General features: G+C 39.4%; 2 protein-coding genes across 6 annotated transcripts in view; one reads left to right on the top strand and one right to left on the bottom strand.

Annotated features, from left to right (window-relative positions):
- BABAM2 (BRISC and BRCA1 A complex member 2) overlaps positions 1–4,588 on the bottom strand; it is a gene marked incomplete at its 3' end in the record, with an annotated part of 166,235 nt that extends 161,647 nt beyond the window's left edge. For 2 of the 4 annotated variants that reach the window (XM_083352014.1, XM_083352017.1), the window contains exons 1-2: positions 4,442–4,588; positions 559–710 (exon numbers count right to left, since the gene is read on the bottom strand). In XM_083352014.1, the coding sequence (XP_083208140.1) occupies positions 559–686 (128 nt within the window). In that variant the 5' untranslated portion in view covers positions 687–710; positions 4,442–4,588. Of the gene's footprint in view, positions 1–558; positions 711–3,359; positions 3,578–4,437 lie in introns of those variants that run through there. The other 2 variants (XM_083352016.1, XM_083352015.1) reach the window with 2 other exon arrangements.
- Positions 4,589–4,860: 272 nt separating this feature from the next.
- Positions 4,861–20,579, top strand: part of RBKS (ribokinase) — a 62,711-nt gene continuing 46,992 nt past the window's right edge. For both annotated transcript variants that reach the window (XM_083352081.1, XM_083352080.1), the window contains exon 1: positions 4,861–5,008. In XM_083352081.1, coding sequence (XP_083208207.1) covers positions 4,956–5,008 — 53 coding nt within the window. In that variant the 5' untranslated portion in view covers positions 4,861–4,955. The remainder of the gene's footprint in view (positions 5,009–20,579) is intronic.

Genomic DNA, 20,579 nt, shown 5'->3' with positions numbered 1-20,579 from the left:
TACAAAAATCATTTTTAATATGATATATAGAATAAGGCAATGTATCAGCACTACGAAGATCAAAATCAAGCTTCCCTTCAGCTATGAAAGTTCACTGGCTACGTTTCAGCTTTCATTCTCTCTCAACCCAATATACTTCACAAGGTTATTGCTGTGCAGAAAAATAGGAAAATGGTTTGATATGTTACACCAGCAGGAGATCAGGCAGGCAGGCAGGCTGCCTGATGAAGCATTGAGAGAGTATTCTCCCAATATTAAAACAACTAGTCATCTAAAATAATTCCTACTTTATTCTAGTGAGAAAGTAGAACATGATATTAACCCAATATGCTCAACATTTTAGACTCACTTGTGAAAAATAAAATACTTGGAATGACTGATGAAAACTACTTTCACTCTTAAGTGTTCTGCACAAACCAGGAAATCTTTGCAAATATGAAAAATAGATCAGAAAGAGCTTATTTATTGAAATAAAAAACATTAAAAAGTTCTTAAACATATTTGAAAATCAGCCCTCAGAATAAGGTCATAACTTGAATTTATTACAAGATAGCTTACCCAGATTTCAGATCTGTAATCCTTAAACAGTTAGTTGCATCCAATCCCACTTTTCCATTTCTGACTACATTGGAGATCAAAGGAGAAAGTGATGGAGAAATTCTGTTTAAGGCAACTTCAGGAGACATATTATTTGTAAGTTATATTCAATTCTGCAAAGAAAATAAGAGAAAGTAAGAAAGAGCAATTCCATTTCTATATGTCTTCACATTTTAAGAATTTGAAATACCTCACAAAGAGACACAGATGGAAAAAGGATAAAGGCAAAAAAAACCTGAAGTAAAGGAAAAAAGCATAGAATTTATGAAGACTGCAGTAAACAAGTAGGAGCAAAGCCATTTAAAAAGATAAAAAGAAGGATGTTTGGGCAAGCATTCACCTAAATAAAGCCTACATGGTCTCTTTAAAATACACATTCATACACATGATTTCTCAAGCCCATAACCATTTTGTCCATTACTTAATTCCAATGGACAATGCAACTTATGAACTTCAAATATGAGCACAATTTGCTACTAGCTTAATAAACCTCCCAGGCTTATTGCTTGCCAAGAGGGGATCAAATGCTTGGCAGACAAAATATATGGATGGTTCAGCATATTGCAAGTTGTTCAGGCCATAAAAATGTGTTCAAAAAAGTAAATAAAATTTCAGCACTAAACTTTAACCAGTACTCTTCAAATTTATTTTACAGTGAACTCAACAATCACCAGCACATTTAGTATGGCTCAATTTTGCCCATTTTTCAACTTGGCAAAAGAGAAAGCTTACGTAATAAAAGTTACGGTATATTGTATTTATTATGGGTTATGCTGCATTTATTCAAATTATTCAAATAAAATTAAAGAAAATGGGATAAAATAAACAGCAAATTTGTCATGTTTTCTCTTTTATAAAACTTATATATAGGGTCATATGAAACATTATGGCAGCTCATTAATTATATGCATATGAATAAAAAGTTCAGGAAAGACATGCTAAGTAGACAGTTGTTGGCAGTCAGTTTACATCCCACTGTTTAAAACAGACACCCACTAGAGTTAATAATTTTCATGTGACTCTCAGGACCTAATGTCCCTGAACATACCTTTAATTAAAAAAAAAACTTCAGTCAATACAGAGATAGGGAGTCTTCGACTTATGACTGTAATTCAGGGGTGTCAAACTCAATTTCATTGAGGGCCGCATCAGCATTGTGGTTGCCCTCAGGGGGCCGGGTGGGCATGGCCTACTGGGTAGGCGTGGCCAGCTCTACATCGTTCGCATCAAGGGTGCCTATGGGGGCCTGGGCAGGAGTGGGACAGATCAGAGGGTCTCTGGCAGGAGGAGGGTCTCTGGGCCAGGGCCAAGGCAGTGGGGGCCATTCTCTCACTGTTTCCAGGATGGCTTCGCGGGCCGCATGAAACCACTTCACGGGCCAGATCTGGCCCCCGGGCCTTGTGTTTGACATGTCTGCTGTAATTGAACCCAAAGTTACAGTTGTAAGTTGTGCTGATGTTTAAATGGGTCACCATATGACTGTGGTTAATTTTGTGACCTTTTTGCAGCATTGTTAAGTGAACCCATTGTAACTAATGGGAGGGTTTTTTGGGTTTTTTTTGCAGGAAACTGAAATTAAACTCCGGTTTCTGGCAAAAAATCAGTCATGTGACCATGGTGTACTGCAAACGGCCATAATGTGGACTGGTTGCCAAGAGCCCAAAATGCGATTATGTGACTTTGAGAAGGTTAGGGTTATAAGTAGCTCTGGAAAGGCCCACTGGAGCTTTGAATTTTGATAGATTGTAAATTAAGGAGTACTTCTACTGCTAAAATTGACTCATGCATTATTAAGGATTCCTTTTTAATACTGATGTGTAATAAGAAGTTATTTAAATCGGAATAGCAGGTTTGCCCATTAACTCTGTGTTTTGAATGTTTTTTCCCCAGAATGCTCACAGCTGTATGAACTTTAATAAAGACAGCACAAAACTCTGGCTCTTTCTATCCCATCCTCACTATGCCACTCTTAGAAGTGCCCCAAAAGAATCTTAATAATCCAGGAGAGATTTAGACGTTGAACAGGAAGCATCTACTTGTTCTTAGCTGATCTTGAAAAACAAACTTTAACCTGGTTATTTTGATGACAGCACCACAAAATTCTGACCTACAGGCTGTACGTTGAATAAAGAATATTTTACTTAGGGGGAGGAACCAATATCCAACCATGTCTCCTCCATTATAAGGTAGATTTCACATTTAAGTAAAAATATTGCACAAAAATATATACTTCTCAAGTATTTCAAAGCCAATAAGCAACCTAATACTAAAAATGCAAACTGAATGCCTAAACGTGGAGGATTACAACTGAGGCAACGAAACAGCCTCTAAAAATGGAAATCCAGATTCAAATCCATCCACATCAATAAAAGCTCTCTGGAGGGTATTTCTTTAATTTGATTAATTTAATTAACAGAATTTGTTTAGATGCACAACAATATAAAAACACAGCTAAAATGACCATGGTAACTTTACATTTACACATTGATCCAAAGCCAATAAGCAATCTACTAATATTAAAAATTGGAGAGCCATTGTGGTGTTGGACTAGGAACAGGTTCTAGCCCACCTTCAGGCATGGAAGTTCACTGGCCAACTTTGTGCCAGTTATAACATTTCAGCCCAACTTACTTCACAGGGCTGCTGTTATGGGGAACACTAGGTATGTTGCCTTGAATTCCTGTACAAAATGAAAGATATATAGCTAATAAATAAATTAGCTAATAATTTATGCAGTCTTTCTGAAAATATCATTTCATTACTTTCTAGAAGGCCATCACTGAGAAGGCCAGCCTAGCTTCTAGACGTTCTTCCACAATATAGGTCCCTTTTAGCTTCAGGCCCCATCATCTTGGAACTGGGGTATCATGAGCAGAATCTCCTGGAAGATTTTTCTTGATGGGCCAACTCTGGTTGGATTAGCTGATCCTGAAGTTCAGGAGCATCCTTCAGCCCAAGCAACTTCACAGAGCTGCTGTTCTGGGAGAAAAAAAGGCATAGAGCGACATTTGTCAACTCAAAACATCTAAAGGAAAAGTGTATATATATATAAAAAATATATGATTTTGTGCCACTAAGTTGTCTTTGATTCCTAGTAGCTACGTTCCCCGTGATTAATCACATACGAAGCCTGGCTCCCAAATTTATCTGTTAATAACTGACCATTGGCTACAGCAAGTATTAAAGATGCAAGGCTCAACCTTAGTAAACATCTGCAAGGGTTAGGTTTTAGCATCCTTCAGCCCAAGCAACTTCACAGAGCTGCTGTTCTGGGAGAAAAAAAGGCACAGAGAGACATTTGTCAACTCAAAACATCTAAAGGAAAAGTATATATATATATAAAATATATGATTTTGTGCCACCAAGTTGTCTTTGACTCCTAGTAGCTACGTTCCCCCGTGATGAATCACATACGAAGCCTGGCTCCCAAATTTATCTGTTAATAACTGACCATTGGCTATAGCAAGTATTAAAGATGCAAGGCTCAACCTTAGTAAACATCTGCAAGGGTTAGGTTTTAGCTTTGATGTGTTTCGCCAATGGTAATGGAGCAATCATTCTGAGCGATACTCAGCGAAAGACGGAGCATAAATATTAAGGCTTGGAGGGGGCCGTATATGCATCCGATAAAAAAGGGGGAATGCAAGAATGAAAGCTCCGATTTCCACCGCAGGAACTCCTAAATTGACGCCGAATCCCACAGCAAGGGAAAACAGGCACAGGAAACGCAGGTGACACAGCCACCCAGCCCGCCTCGAACCGGCTCGGCGTCCTCCGGCCTCCCTCAACCACCACCGAGACTAAAGGGACACCTGCAGAAGGATCAGAAGAAGCGCTTACAAACCCCGAAACTGCGCCGACCGCTCGCCTCTCCCTCGCGCCGCGGGCGCCTGCGTGGATCCGCCCACCGAAGTCTGGCACGCTACGCTACGTGCGCGCCGCGAGCCGCCTTGCAGACAAGTCGAGCGCCCCGCCGCTCCCTCCTCGAAAGCCGAGGAAAGGAAAGCGGGCCTTCCCTAATCGGTGTATAGGCGGTCTGCGCGCGCCTGACTTGAATACGTTTTTTTTTAAATAAATAAATAGGGAGGACGATGTTGCAGCAATATTCTGTACTGACAATTGGTCTCGTCCGTTGGGCAGGGGGACGTAGGCCTCGAGTCGGCGTGAAAACATGTTTAAAAGATTCGTCAGGCGTTTGAAAAGGGGCAGCCTCCTATATCCGTGAAGGACCCCTCGGGTAAAGCGGGGTTGAATAAACTGGAAGTTCGATAATAGGCGGATAATGTTGAGGGCTGCTGGAGGAGAGGCGGGTTAAAGGTCACTTTGTGGAGAAAAAAGTTTCTTGCTCGCTTCTCAGCATGGTAGTTGCAGAAATCGTCGTGGTGGGATCCTGTATGACTGATCTAGTGAGGTTAGTATTGTACACGAGGCTCCGCTTTTCCCTAAGTCAATAAAAAAAAAACTGGTCCAAGCAAATAAATCAGAGACTTTCTTTTTACATTGAAAGAAAAAGGTTGGATCCAGAGGTCCTCAAACTCTTCAGTTCACCAACCTCTTCCTGAAGTTTCAGATCGTTTATTGACCCTTCAAATATTTATTATATTAAACTAATTTAATTAATGCTCCTTTTAACTGATAGCACTTATGAATTAATAATGGATTGTCCTACCAACTCTTGGGGTGCAATATGGACCACTTTGGGAAAAACCTAATTTATGCTAATCCTAATCATTTGAAATATTATCTAAAAAAAGAACCTAATATGAAGCAGTCCGGAGAGTTTTAATCCACATTTGAGTTAAAGGAGATCTTGCTGTGTATATAAAACAGCTTGATCATTTAAGTATGATTATTTGCTTCCTAATTTGTGGTATTTTTACCTGATATAAACAGATTTCTGTATGTAGGCTGATCAGAAATTATCAGATGTACTGATGGTGGGCATGTTTTTTTTTTTTCTAATGATGCTGTTGTGCCATGATAACATGGAATTAGAAAAGCAATACTGGCTAGAAAGTAGAACTGTTCACTGGATAGCTTTGTTCCCATCCATGACCTCACAAACTGTTGTAATCATTGAATATTTAAAATACCCTTTATGTTAAAAACAGTCTCATCTGTAGGATAAGAAAGAAAAATCTAAATGTATACAGTTTTGACATGAAGAGATGCAAGAACCTATTATAAGACTAAAATAGCAATATAAATAGTAACATATGGCTAACTTATGTACTACTGTTTAAGAAATCCATGAAGACACCAATCAGAATCATCTCTAAATGATTGTGCAGATCAGCTTATTTACTCCTAGATTTTCAGATCAGAAATTCTCATCTTTTTACACAAAGCATAGAATCAAGTGAGAGTAGTAGAAGAGACAGTATGTTTACGATTTTGATTAAAAATATTTATTTTAGGGAGATTTATTTCTAAATATGCTTGAGAGATACAGTACAACTTTTTCTTTAAAGTTGTTGAAACTTTAGGACAAATGTATGTAACATTTGATTCTGCTTTACTTCCAGTCTCTTTCATCCCATTGAATCAGAGAGAACCTGCCTGAATTTCTTATTTCTTTATGGATTTAAGGAATGTTTCTTTGCTTATATAACAGCTCTTGCCTATTTTTCACAAGGTCATCTCTCTGACCTTGTCTCTCTCTATATATTAAGGCTTGTAGCATTTCAGATTACAACCAAGTATACTTTTCCCCAAGATTACAGTACAGTCATGTGAATTGCAGAACATTTCTGCCAAATGATTTTGAAGTGTGCACAGCCCAAATTCACAGGTTCAGCCAATGGTCTGTGCACGTCCAGCCAGATTTAGCTTTGTAAGCACAAAAGTAACAGCAACTTTAATATTTATTTTTAGTAATTGTAATTGTCTCTTGATGAAAAGAGAATTGAACACAAAAGAATAACCAAAGTGTGTTGCGAGGAGTGGCTCTTTTATCTTCTTTCTTTCATTTGCATCAGTGCTGAAGCATTGTGAGATTCAGATATTTTATGCAAGAAATAATATTAAATTAGTAAAATGGTGTACATTCTTAGCCCTTCTTTCTGGTTCTCTGCAGTCAGTAAGCAAATAATCTATAGTGAAACATACTACAGAATTGTTTTTTCCAATCTTCCTGTCCTCAAGGAAATCTTTCTTTGATCATCCCAATATGTTTGTTGAAAATAACATGCACGTTTCAGAGGATTCTGAAGCATGATTTAGGGTGTACTCTTTTCTTACATATATTGTCACCCAAAATGCTTCAGTACTCGTAATTCAATTTTTCCAAGCCATATACTTATCTTTATTTATTTAGAATGGTGCTTAAAAGCCTCCGCTTACAACTCCGAGTTACAAAGAGTTACTTACCAATTTAGAACTCAAAATTGCCTAAGATATAGATCTATGCTACTTTCTTTAGCAATCAGTATTAAAAGGGGGAGTAAATAACAATTCAATACAGATAAGGCAGACATGTCAAACACAAGGCCCGGGGGCCGGATGCGGCCCGCGAAGTGGTTTCATGTGGCCCGCAAAGCCATCCTGGAAACAGTGAGGGAACGGCCCCCACGGCCTTGGCCCTGGCCCAGAGACCCTCCTTCTGCCAGAGACCCTCAGATCTGTCCCACTCCTGCCCAGGCCCCCATAGGCACCCTTGTTGCAAACGATGTAGAGCTGGCCACGCCCACCCAGTAGGCCATACGCACTCTAGCCGTGCCTACCCAGTAGGCCACGCCCACCCTGGCCATACCCCCCCGGCCCCCTGAGGGCAACCACAATGCTGATGCGGCCCTCAATGAAATTGAGTTTGGCACCCCTGAGATAAGGCATTTTTAACCTGAATGGAAGATGCCTGTCTGCAATATTGTCTCTGATGAAAACAAATGTATAGCTATATAAAGCCTCCATTTTTCAGACAGAAGAATTACCTTATCATTAGTCTCAACCAGGCCAGTAGGTGAGACCCTTCTGCTTTGTCTGTCTTGTCTGTCTCTTTCTTTCTTTCTCTCTCTCTCTCTCTCTCTCTCTCTCTCTCTCTCTCTCTCTCTCTCTCATCTCTGCTTGATTGTTTATCTGGTGTTAATCTCTGCTCATCTGTGTGTTGGCTGCTGAAAAGGCTGGATCTGGTCTTTTTGTTTCTTAGCTTTGTTTTGTCTCTTTTGAATATTGTGCTAATGTGGTTTATCTCTATGGGTCTATTGGTGGCCGAAAGGCAAGCTTCCAGGAGTTCCCTAGCATTTTGGATTTAGCTTAGTCTAGGTCCTAGACTCTAGGATGCTCACAGTTTCCTAGTTGAAACAATGGTTGAGTCTGTCCATGGATTGTGATTAAGGAGTTTTCATTATGTCTTCTAACTCCTAGTTGATGTCCATAGATGTGCTCTGCTAGTCTTCTGCCTAACTGACTTACACAGTTGCTGTTATAGCCCTTACACTGCTTGTTGCAGATGACTCTTTTTTCTTCTTTGGCTATTAAATCTTTTGGTTTACTTAAGATGCTTTGGAAGGCTTTGGTTGGTTTGTGTGCTATGATGATGATGCGTGATTATGATAGCCTGTGGTAGTTTATGAGATTTTTTTATTTTATTTGTAGCAGTGTTATTTTCATAACTTGGTTTGGTTGGGCTCTAGTGGGCTGAGTATTTAGGCAGTTTTTGATAAAGTGTAAATATCCATTTTGTTGGGAAGATGTTATATAGGAGGTTTATTTACATTTTTTTTTTTAGAAAATGTATACGGCTACCCAACTTGCACTCAGTGACTCCAAGTGGCTTTCAAAGATAAAACCTGATACTAAAACCAATAAACCCCCACCCCTGCCAACAACTATCAGACCAACCACTTTACGGGCTCCATATTACTCTGAAATCCCAGACCCATTGGCAAAATCACGTCTTCAGGGTCTTGCGAAAATATGTCAAAAAGTGGGTCAATCTTATGTCTGCAGGGATGATGTTCTACAGCAGAGATGGCAAACCTTTTAGAGACCAAGTGCCCAAACTGCAACCCAAAACCCACTTATTTATTGCAAAGTGCCAGGGCTGCATCAGCATTGTGGCGCTCTCAGGGGGGGTGGGGGGTGGCCCACTGGCTGTTGGGTGGGCATAGCTGCGGTGGTCACAGCGGCGGTGGTCATAACAGACTGGGTGGATGTGGCCGGGGTGGATGGGCCAGGACGAGGGTGGCAGGGACCAGTCCTTCGCCATCTCCAGGGCATCCAGGGGGACCAACGCCACTTGCTCACTTCCTGCCCGGTCGCTTCCAAACGCCCAGTTGTCTTCCGGGTGAGGTTCAAGGTCTTGGTTATGATCTTTAAGTCCTTACATGGCATGGGTCCGGGATACCTCGAGGACCACCTGCTGCCGGCGTCAACTCCCCTCCGCCCTGTACGTGCCCACAGAGAGGGCCTCCTCAGGGTGCCGCCGGTCAGGGAATGTCGACTGGCGGCCCCCAGGGGGAGGGCCTTCTCTGTGGGCGCTCCGGCGTTATGGAATCAACTGCCGGCTGAGCTCCGGATGGCATCGGACCTTCGCTCCTTCCGGCGCGGCCTGAAGACCCACCTATTTGAACTAGCTGGTCTGGCCTGAGGGGGAATATCAGGGTTTTTTAATGGGTTTTTTACTATTTTTATTGTTATTGTATTTTAATTGGGCATTGTTTAATTTCTTTTTAATTTTTGTACTGTTTTTATACATGCCCTGTTAACCGCCCTGAGTCCTTTGGGAGAAGGGCGGTATACAAATTGAATAAATAAATAAATAAATAAATATGCTCGCTACTCTGGCAAACTCTGCTCGGGTGACGGCGTGCATGCCCACAGAGAGGCCTCTGAGTGCCGCCTATAGCAAACATGCCATACTGTAGGTTTGCCACCACTGTTCTACAGGGATGGAGTCACCACGGAGAAGACCCTTCTTCCTGGTCCCACTATATGGACCACCTTAGGAGAGGGGACACATAACATTCCCTGCTTCCGCGCTCTGGTGGGTCACGTAGATCTGATTGGGAAAACATGATCCTTCACACAACCTTTTTCTGGTGTTTTAGATTGCTACAGTACATTTGTGCTTGTCTGATCAAAGTTCTTACATAGCTCCTTTTATGGGAGGTTGGGTTGTTACTTTAGTAATGGAGCACTTTGTTAGTGTGATTGTTTTTGAATAGGTTTGCGTTTTTAATTTGCCATTGTTTCCTTGCTGATGAGGATATCCAGGAAGAGTGTTGCTGCTGTTCAGGAAGGATAGAGTGTTGTTGTATTTTTCCTCTTGTGAATTTTATTCCTTTGAAGATGTTGATTGTTTTATGTACCTTCTCTAATTCTTTTTTATTATGACAAAGGAGTCATCTACATACCTGACCCACACTTTTGGTTGCATGTGTGGAAATGCTATAGTTTCTAGATGCTTCATTACAGTCTCTGCTGTAAGTCTTGAGAATGGTGTACCCAAAGAGACCCCAAATCTCTTTATATTGCTCACCATCAATATAGTTTTCTGGGAAGGTGTAGGAATCCCATCTGTTAATGTTTATTGATAATAAGCAGAAGAATAAGTATTAGAAACACTTACCTGAGCTTAGAAAAGAAAAAGGCTCAGTTCAGCAAATCTCCTCCCTGTGGTCAGAATCATGATCATTGTGATGAATAGTGCAGCCCTCTCTGTCATCAAAGCATTGGTTTTATTGGAGCTTATTTTCTGATTTATAAAATGCAAGATCATCTAACATTTGCATTCCGATTCATTTTTGACTAAATGTGCTCAATAATCACCACAATACCTTCCCTCTCTCTCTCTCTCTCTCTCTCTCTCTCTCTCTCACACACACACACACACACACACAGAGTATCCTGCTGAGATTTTTCTTCATCTTCTATTGAAGCACATTCTATTGAATATTTCTTCTTAATACAATAGTAAACTGAATATACCTTAGAAAAAATATAGCCTTCATTGTTCTATTTAAGTTAAATTTAACAATAACTTTTAATAAACTAAACACGGCATTGTGAGTGATGTGGGTGCTTCTATATCTAACAATCAGTGATTTTTCTAAGAGCTGCTTGTAAATTGTATGAGTTTTACACCTTTGTGCTGAATACTGTACCGCAAGTGATCCATTATAATATGTTGCACAGAAGGCCAGATTTAGAGTCAGACTAAACCTGATATCATGTTTTACACTGTTTTTTTCTAAACGAGATAGTGGAATGGCAGGGTATAAAATAGATTAAGACTAAAGAATTAGAGAAATGGAAGGCCTTAAGGTCCCCTCCATGCTACAATTTGGATTTGGTTCAGCCTTCATTCCTTCTACTATTTTTTTCAAAAAAGGAGTCACACACAGCCAAACCACATAATGAGCATTAGATCTAATTTAGCTGACAAGTTATGTAAATCTCTTGAGCTCATTGTTGTAAATTAGTAGATGGACCTAGATATATTACTGTTTGTTAACTTTTACCAATCATTCAGTCTTCCTAAAAAATAAATAAGCCAGGTTATCTGAACCCAGTAGAACATTCAATAGGTCCTTCCCTATAGGTCCCCCTTGCCCCTTCCTATTTTTGTCAAATTTAAACAAGCAGATATTTTGAGTTGTGTCCATCTTTGACACTTTTTAATGTATACCTCCAAAACAGTTGTTTAAAATATTCTTCCTTTGGCCCTCTTATCTCTGTTTCAACTCCTCTCATATATTTCAAAGAAATGTAATTTCTACCGGTAGGTTTGTATCTTCTAAAATTGGAAAAGTGCTTTAAGATTGGTAAAGAGAAAAGAGCCTTTTTAACTGCATGGTTTTTATCTCAGCCTATATTCTTCCACTCCCCATGATCTGTGTAGACTTTTCTTTCCCTTTGTCTCAGAATGGAGTGCCATATTTCATGTTGTTTGACATGGCTAAAGCCACTTTCCAGCACCTGATCATCATTCAGACTTAAAATACATTAGTAAATGTTCCATAAAGCATTGAGTTACTGTTCTCTTGATTATTAATTAACTCATAATTAAGTGTTTTTGCCAGATATACAAGAAGTATGTTGTACAGAATTCTGTGCAGGCTTTTTTCTTGAAGACAATGTGTGTGAATGTTACTTCAAAATAAAGTTGATTTTAGCTCTAATCCATGCTTTTTAAAAGCTTATAATTAGAAGTTGTTCAATGTAGTAACTTGGCATATTTAGTGTATTTTTCTCAGTTATGAAAATGTTGAGCATCCTGTATTGTTGAAATTATTATGCAAGATACTGAGATCTGTTTCTGAATCTTGAAGGTCAGTTTATTTTTTTCTTTTCCTCTTGAATTTAATTACAGTGGAAGATTTTGAAGAAATTTCATATCATATTTGCTGCACAATGCTTCTGCCTTGCAGGCATCAGTGCTAATTTATCTGTCTACCCTGGATTCAGTTTGCATCCAGATGCAGAATGGGCACCTGATCAGTGAAAGGTGTTAAAATAGAAGATTTATTTGTACAATGGAAAAGTCATTAGGTTGTTTACTTCCAGAATGCAGTTAAATGAAATCCTTGAACTTTGTCAGCACCTCATACTTTTATTTAATCAACTACAGAATACATAGTTAGCCTAAAATATATGTAATCACCATAAAATATTAATTTTATACCCCTTTGAATTTATACAAAAATATAGAAATATATTTATAAACAGAACAACTAGGATCAGGAGATTCTTAATAAAACAATGTCTAAAAGAAATAGTTGAACAGTGCAGTATTTTGAAATTCAGCATTTGCCTCGTTAAAAGAATAGGCATTTTTAAAACATGTTAGAGCAGAGCTTTTCAACCAGTAGTACGGGTACCACCTGTGGTACATTGGCACCTGGCAGGTGGTGCGCGACCATCCTAGAAAAGTGGTAGCGGGGGAGGGGAATGAGCTGAACCGGTGGCAGCACTGCACAAGCCTGAGCAAGAGACGGCTGGAACTGCAGGGCTGTCAGGGCTCAGCAGAAGCGCCAGGATCAGCGCTTCTTCGGGGCTGTCAGGGCTCAGTGGAAGTGCCAGGATTAGCGCCAGGCTCCAGCCGGAGCTCGGTGCTGATCCTGGTCCTTCTGCTGAGCCCATAAGAAGCACCGATCAGCTGGAATGTTGCAGCATCTCCAGGGTCTTGTGATTTACATTCAGATGCTTGGCAACTGATTCATATTTATGACGGTCACAGTGTCCCAGGGTCATGTGAAGTGACCCAAACCTGCTGCAACCACCCAGCAAGGGGGGGAATAAAAATCAAACACCCCCTACCCCACCCCCACTGCCAATCCTCAACAGAAATGCTCACAACAATGAAAATCTCGGACAGGAGGAAGAGCGCTGCCGGGCGGGCAGGCAGGTGTCTTGCTCGGCTGTGGCTTGGGGGGCACTTTTTTCAGTGTCATTGTAACTTCAAACAGTCACTAAGCGAACTGTTGTAAGTCGAAGGCTACCTGTACTTTATCACTTTTTCCCTTTTTTTTTTTTGGTTATCAAGTTTTTGACACCTTGCTAGGCGACTGGTGGTACTCGGATGTTGCCATATCCTAAAAGTGGTACAATGGGTGAAAAGGTTGAAAAGCCCTGTGTTAGAGCATGTTAAATATATATTTATATATATGGACTGTCATGCATGTATGTCACAGAAAATCCATCACTTATTTAATTTTGTATTATTTGTTGTTTAAATTACATTGATATCACAATTTTCTTCAAGGAGCAAAAAGAAATGTGCATGGTTCTCCATTCTCTCTCCAGTTAAATTTAGGAATTTAAAACTAAATCTTCCAATTTTAATCTGATATTAACCATTTATTCCATATTGGTTCTATGATTATTTAACCTCAGTGTATTGAACTCAAGAGCCATCCACAAAAGGTTGACAGTGTCAAAATGGTGGGCATTACCTGGTGATTAAGCCTTGCTCCTTTTTACATCTGTGTGATTCACATTAAGAAAGGGCAGGGCTATGATTGTCTAGTTTCACCCACTGTTTTGAGGTTCTTGATCCTTCCCACCCGCTGGTTGTGTATGTATGTATGTATGTATGTATGTATGTATGTCTTGGCGTATTCAGGTCTTTTCCCATGTAAGATTGAGAGTGTCTTGGCGACGTTTCGACGAGGTGCCACTCATCATCTTCAGGCTGGTGTCTTCGGCTTCGTGTTTGTGTGAGCAAAGCGTGATCAGAGCTGCCGTCTCTATAAATATTGGTGGGGGGTGCTGGCTTCGTTGCTGTAAGCGGGTTGGTTGTCTGTGTTGTTCCATCTTGATTGGTTGATGTCGTTATTGTTTGTGGATTAGTTGGCTGTTTTGTAACATCCTGTGTGGCTGAGGTGTTGGCTATGTGCCCATTAGTCTTTTGTGTTGTAACGACCTGGATAATGGGCTGTGTGATGACATCCTGAGTTCTAGTGTAGTGATATCCTGAGTTCTGTGTTGCAACATCCTGGGTGGTTGGCTGTGTTGTGACATCCCGAGCTTTAGTATTGTAACCTGAGTTTTCCGATGTAATGTCCTGAGCAGAGGGCTGTGGTGTAACATCCCGGGCTTTGGTTCGACTCCGAGTTTGCGGTCTGGCCTTGTATTCATGGCGTGTGTCAGTTTGCTTGTGGGGGTCGGGGGGGGGTGCAGCAGCTGGAGATGTCGCTGTGGTTTGGCTTCTGGATGGTGGTTGCATTTCGTCTATGGGGTGGGTTTGGGTTTGAGTCTGGTGAGGATGATTGGTGGTGGCGTCCTGTGTTGTTGTGGGTCCGGTGTCGGTTTTCGTGGCTGGGACTTGTTTGTTGACTAGGGCTAGTTTCCAGATGTCTGGTAGGCAGGAGGTATCGTCACATTTATTCATGTTGTGGGGGTGTTTCTCTATTTCGATGGCTTCCATAATTATTCTCTTGTTGTAGTGTTCAGTTTAGGAGATTAATTTCGTTCCTTCAAAGTCAATTTCATGTCCTGTTGCTTTAAGGTGCTGGAAAAGGGAGGAAGTTTTTTCTTCTTTTCTGACTGCGTTCTTGCGTTCTGCGATGCGTGCATTTATTCTCCTATTAGTTTGTCCAATGTATGTGGCTGGGCAGATTTTGCATGGTATTTCATAGACTCCTTGGTTTTCAAGCTGGATCTTGTCTTTGGGGTTTCTTAAGATGTTGGCTATTTTTTGATCAGTGCCGAAGGCTGTCTTGATGTTGTGTTTGTGGAGAATTTTGCTGATTTTATCTGTGGTGCCTTTATTTATTTATTTATTTATTTATTTATTTACATTTATATACCGCCCTATTCCCTGAGGACTCAGGGTGGTTTACAGGGAATTAAAAAATCCATCATACAAAAGTTAAAAAACCAAATTAAAAATATTAAATTGACCCTGTACACTTAAAACCCCAATTAAAAATTTCTCCTCAGCCTGGGCCTGAGAGCTCAAAGAGCCAGGTCTTCAGGCCCCGGCGGAATGACCGGAGGTCGGGGGAGAATGTAGGGGAGAAGGGCGATGCCGTTGTCCTGTTCTGTGTCTTGGTTCTTGTGGGGTGTCTCTGGATTAGGTTGGTAATTGTGTTTCTTTGGAATCCGTTGGAAATTAATACGTTTGTGAGAGTGTGTAATTCGGTTTTCAGGTGGTCTTTGTCGGCTAGGCGTTTGGTTCTGGAGATGAGGGTCTTGGCTATGGAGTTGATCTGTGCTGGGTGGTGATGGGATTGTGCGTTTAAGTAGCGGATGGTGTGTGTTTTTTTCCAGTAGATGGAGTGTCCTAGGGAACTATTGAGTTTTTTGTTGATTAGGACGTCCAGAAAGGGGAGTTGGTTGTTAGCTTCTATTTCCATAGTAAAAATCTACGATATATATATATACCCCCTCTGGCAGTTTAAAAAAGAGGAACTAACAGCCACATGCTTCTCCCAGAAGAAGGAAGCTAAAGCCTGATGATGACGGATGGGACTCCGTCGAAACGTTGCGCCCACACCTTTAGTTCTACGCGGGGAAAAACCCGAAAAACCAAGGATCCATATATATATATATATGTATATATATATATATATATATATATATATATATATATATATATATATATATATATATATATATATATATATATATATATATATATATATAAGGTATGAAAGAATTATGAGCATACAACATTAGCCAAATAAAAAGTAATGATGAAAGTCAATTGAGATGTAGGCTGATGACGCAACGGTTGTTGGCCCATCTTAAAAAGTTGAGAGGAAATTTTGAGTTTAAATAAAAGTTGCAACTAAAATGAGAGTGGGAGAAGAAATTGACATTTAAAGGAGCCTTTCTTGTCCCACAGTGACCGCCAGATTGGTATGAATTACTGATGTGTGTATGTCTGTATGTGGTGTACATGTGTTTAGGTAAGCTGTTATAAATGTTTATTATACCTGAAAATTGATTTATCCTAGCTGTCATTTCCAGGTTACACAGTCTCTCTATTTTCCAAAGAGGTGAGTTGGTTGTTTGTAGTATTAGCTATTTCCATGGCAGTAGACTGTGATGCCATCAGTGGAAGAGTAAAATGTTCCATTGGGCATGGGCAATTAAAAATCAAGTGATAAGGCTCACATTTACCAAACTCCTTGGCATTATAGCCTACATGAAGCTCAGAAACTATTGCTTAATTCTTAAGGGACTGAGTATGGGTAAGGGAATAAATATGTTTGTGTTGTTCGATCCCAGCAAGAAAATGATTGCATTTAAAAGAAAACAAAATTAGCCACTTGAAATGGCTTTCTGTATGGTGATGGAAAGAACAAATATACGTTCAAGAATAATAACTATTGTTAGGCGTCGAATTTCCTAGAGTTTTTTTTCTATTGCTGTGCAGCACTTTAGAGCACTGCAATTTGCCTGTCAGATAGTGCTGATTTTTCCCACACATTTAAAAAAATCTAAAATATCTTTAAGTGAGGTTTTCTCTCAAAAATGTTTGTGATTTTAGTCTTCATTTAGAGGTTTTTAGAAGTGTTTTTACTCATCATTGATAAACCTTTAGCAATAAAATCAGCAAGCCTTGTTCTATTCAAAGTAATACTTGATTAGCCAGTTACAAGCAGCAGAAATCTCCAGCCAATCATGGAGAAGGTGATTTTCTTTAAATAATATTTAGTATAATTTTAAATAATATTTAGTATTTCTACAAATACTAAAATAAAGTGGTGCCTAACAAAGTAACAGCGGGGGAGACTACTGCTGAGCTATCCCTTCATTTTATGCCCATTTTCTACTTGAAAGGCCTAAGACTTTAAAAATATGATTCTGCATCATAGTCTCAAGCTATCCCTTTGCATAAATGGATAAATTTTAACAAAACATTAGATTTCAGCAGTGCTTTTTTGTAAAAAAAAAAAAAAGTGCCAGAACTCAACATCATACAACCCGCCTTGCCTACCCTACAAGGTTTACCTTTGTAGTTGAAAAAAACACCCTTCAATTTTTAGTGTATCTAAAAGACTAGGATTTTGTTCAAGGTAAGTTAATACTATTAATGTTACCATGCACTGTGTGGCTTTAAATTACAAGAAGGCATTTTATTAATCTTTTGGGACCTTTACCACTGGCATACCCATTTAGTTTAATGAGTAGAAATGTCAGTTTTCTATGTGGAATGAAATTGGCCCAATAAAATTTGGTTGCTTGTAAAAGATTGAATTGAGGGACGCGGTGGCTCAGTGGGTTAGGACGCTGAGCTTTTTTGGAGGGTCGAATCCCGAGTGCTGCGTAACAGAGTGAGCGCCTGTTACTCGTCGCAGCTTCTGCCAACCTAGCAGTTCGAAAGCACATAAAAATGCAAGTAGAAAAATAGGGACCACTACGGTGGGAAAGTAACAGCGTTCCGTGCGCCTTTGGCGTCTAGTCATGCTGGCCACATGACCATGGAGACATCCTTGGACAAGCGCTGGCTCTTCGGCTTTGAAACAGATGAGCACCGGCCCCTAGAGTCGGAAACGACTAGCACACATGTGCGGGGGAACCTTTACCTTTAAAAGACTGAATTGTTTTTAAGACGTTGTCAAACAAGGTGGAAAAATTTACATTTGGAGTTTAATATGGATATTGATTTGAAACAAATTAAAGTTGAAACTTTGTCAGTGAACAGATTACTTTTAATTTACCTTTAAGTTAAACCCAATTTAATAAATAGATCTGATTAAACCTCATACTGTAGGTCTACCTTTACATCTGACCAATACATAATTAATATATATTATTAATAATAATACCTCCAAATCAGAAGACATAGGCTTTATTCTTATTCGTCCCCTCTGCAGTTTGAATATAAAGTATAAAAGACTAAAAAGAGATTTCCGTAGACATCCCAGCCTTTGAACTACCCAAGGAACTGAAACAGCAAAGTTTCACTGTCAGGCAAGCTTCCACGCCAGCTGCCTTTCTTTCCTCTCGCTTCGCCTCTTTTTAACCTCACACCCCACCTTCTGTGAGGGAAGTCAAAAGATTCACTCACCCTCTCGTGAAAGATGATGTCCATGTTTATGTGTCTCCCACTGCCACCATCGGCTTCCACACCACATGGTCTGACCCAGCCAATCAAGCCACACTCTGGCTGCGGCGTTCCAGTGCCTCACGGCTTCTCCTAGAGGCGGCGGACAGTGCCAGAGGGGAACCCGCTCGCACCGTACCGCCAGCAGGGCATTTTCAAAAGCCAACAAAGATAGGAAGGGAAACAATAGAAAAAGAACGCAAGTCTGGAAAATCTGTCAACAAAAGATGCCGGAATTCCATCCCGGTGCTTTCTATGACAAAAAAAAGCCCTGGATTTCAGTATCTGCAGGCCACGGGAAGTGAGTGTGATAGGTACTGTAATCTGTACTATTTCTGGATTCCACCACCTTTTTCTGCTAATTAGTTTAGATTAAAATTTTGATGGACCTTATGAAGTTCTATGAGTAGAGTTATAAGCTGTAGGATCTCATTGCCTTCAGTGCCTTCATTCCTTTTTTTTTAATACATTTCTGATGTTAAAATGTTATAAATGCTTTAATAAATACAAATAAATTGAAATGGTCAGAGAGAGAGAAAAATGGATGGTGCCAACAGCTGAAGTGCTGCCAGGCTGCAAAAATCAAGTACTGAGGTTGCTCTCTCCTCTTTTGGTTGCTAGAATTATGATTGATATTTGCAGATCTTGAATAGGTGATTAATTCATCACAGCTTTTAAGAAACTTAGGGAATGGAAAAACTGATCAAAACTGTCTTATCCAAGAGAAACTGTAGTATAGCTGAAATTCTTGTCGTATCTGTTGTTTTTAGGCTGATAATGATGCTATTATTTCTCCTTGGTACAAAATATAAAATTACATTTATGAAGCTGGAGGAGGCCATTTTACTTAAAGTTATTCTATGTCCTTTACTATGAAACAAGAGATATGTCTTCATCAACTTTTAAACTACTTTGTTTCAGCTACTTGATGACTGGTATCCTTTTGTCAAATGCAAACATACCCAGCTTCTTCAGTCTCTCTCTTCATAGAATTTACGGTAGTTTCCTGCCCCCTAACCTTTCTCATAACTATTAGCTGAACCTGTTCCAATTCTCTGGATCCTACTTAAAAGTACAGTACCCAGAACCAGATGCTGGTGAGATCTGAACAAAGTGAAATAAATGGAACTCATAGGAATAGAAATATTCTTTCTTGCCCATGTGTGATTGGACGCCCAAGGAATTTGGCTCCAGTGCATAAGCTCTCAGTGTACAAACATTCTCACAATCTTTTAAGGAAATTACTCAATCAAAAATTAAGGTTAGTTTGTGAAACTAATTCTTGATAAATCTATGCTGACTCATGGCAATTGATACATTGCTTTCAATATGCTTATAAAATGATCATTTTGTTATGATTAATGAGCTAATTAATATACCTTTAATATTTAAATATGTTCAAAGTACCGGTAGGTATTTCCTAATTGTGTCTTTTAACTGCATGCTTCACTTGTGTCTCTTCCTCCTATTATTTAAAATGTTGAACTTTTTGTATTCTCAACTGCTCAATTTGGGGAAAAATGAGAAATGTAGCTCATGCACATCTTGATTTTTCATTATGGAACTTTCATTCTTTCTTATCACTCAGACATCAGTACAGTACAAACAATTAAATTATAAAATTATAAGCAGCATTTGGGGCTGGAAATGTGTACATCTGTTGTTAGTATCCTGACAGACCTTAGCATAAGAATTACTTGATAGCAATAAAATCCACAAAGTTTGTTTCTCAGATAAATGTTCCTTTTGCTTTCTCTTCATTTGATATTACATTTACTTGGACTTTGAAGACGGAGTGGCATGCTTTGAATCTCCTGCAAGGCTTTTATTCTATCTCACCATATTTCAAGATATTCACAAACTGAACATTATGCTGTGTTGTCAACACCCTTATAACATTTTTCTTGCCAGGAACAAAGTCCTGCGTAAACATCTTCTGCCATGTGGCATTTTATAGGCTTGCTTGCCAGTATTCCTGTTCGTTTCCTTGGTTATTAAGTATTGTCTTCAACAGTATAGTCTTTAATTATTTAAGAGTTCTACTTTAACACTCTTGATCTGTAACAGATTTTATGCACCACTATTCTTTTAAGACTCTTATTAAACATTGTTAGATTCAGACCCAGTTACTTAGTCATAAAAATGATTAACTAGATAGATAACCTTCTCAGCACTTATAGTTTTCTATATCGGTAGCTATCTGTGTGGACATAAGTGAGTTGATTGGTTTCAGCCTCTAGGTTTTCTTTAGTTTTCCAGAATTTACTTTTTTAAAAAAAATTTGTCCCTTTCTGAGGCCATTCTCCAAAACTATTGAGTCCTGTGTAGTTTTAGTTCTAAAACGGTTTGTATTTAGACATCAGTTCATTATTTGTATCTGATCATCCCATATCAGAAAGCTTTAATTCAGATTTAACATTAACCCAGTATTCTTCTGAGATAAGAAATGGCTTGTGTTATTTTCTTACCACTGGAGCTATTCTAT

This window comes from Vipera ursinii (assembly GCF_947247035.1).
Source record: "Vipera ursinii genome assembly, chromosome: 1".
Lineage (NCBI taxonomy): Eukaryota > Metazoa > Chordata > Lepidosauria > Squamata > Viperidae > Vipera > Vipera ursinii.
Note: the sequence above shows the minus strand (reverse complement) of the source record. Positions and strands in the feature narration are given on the sequence as shown.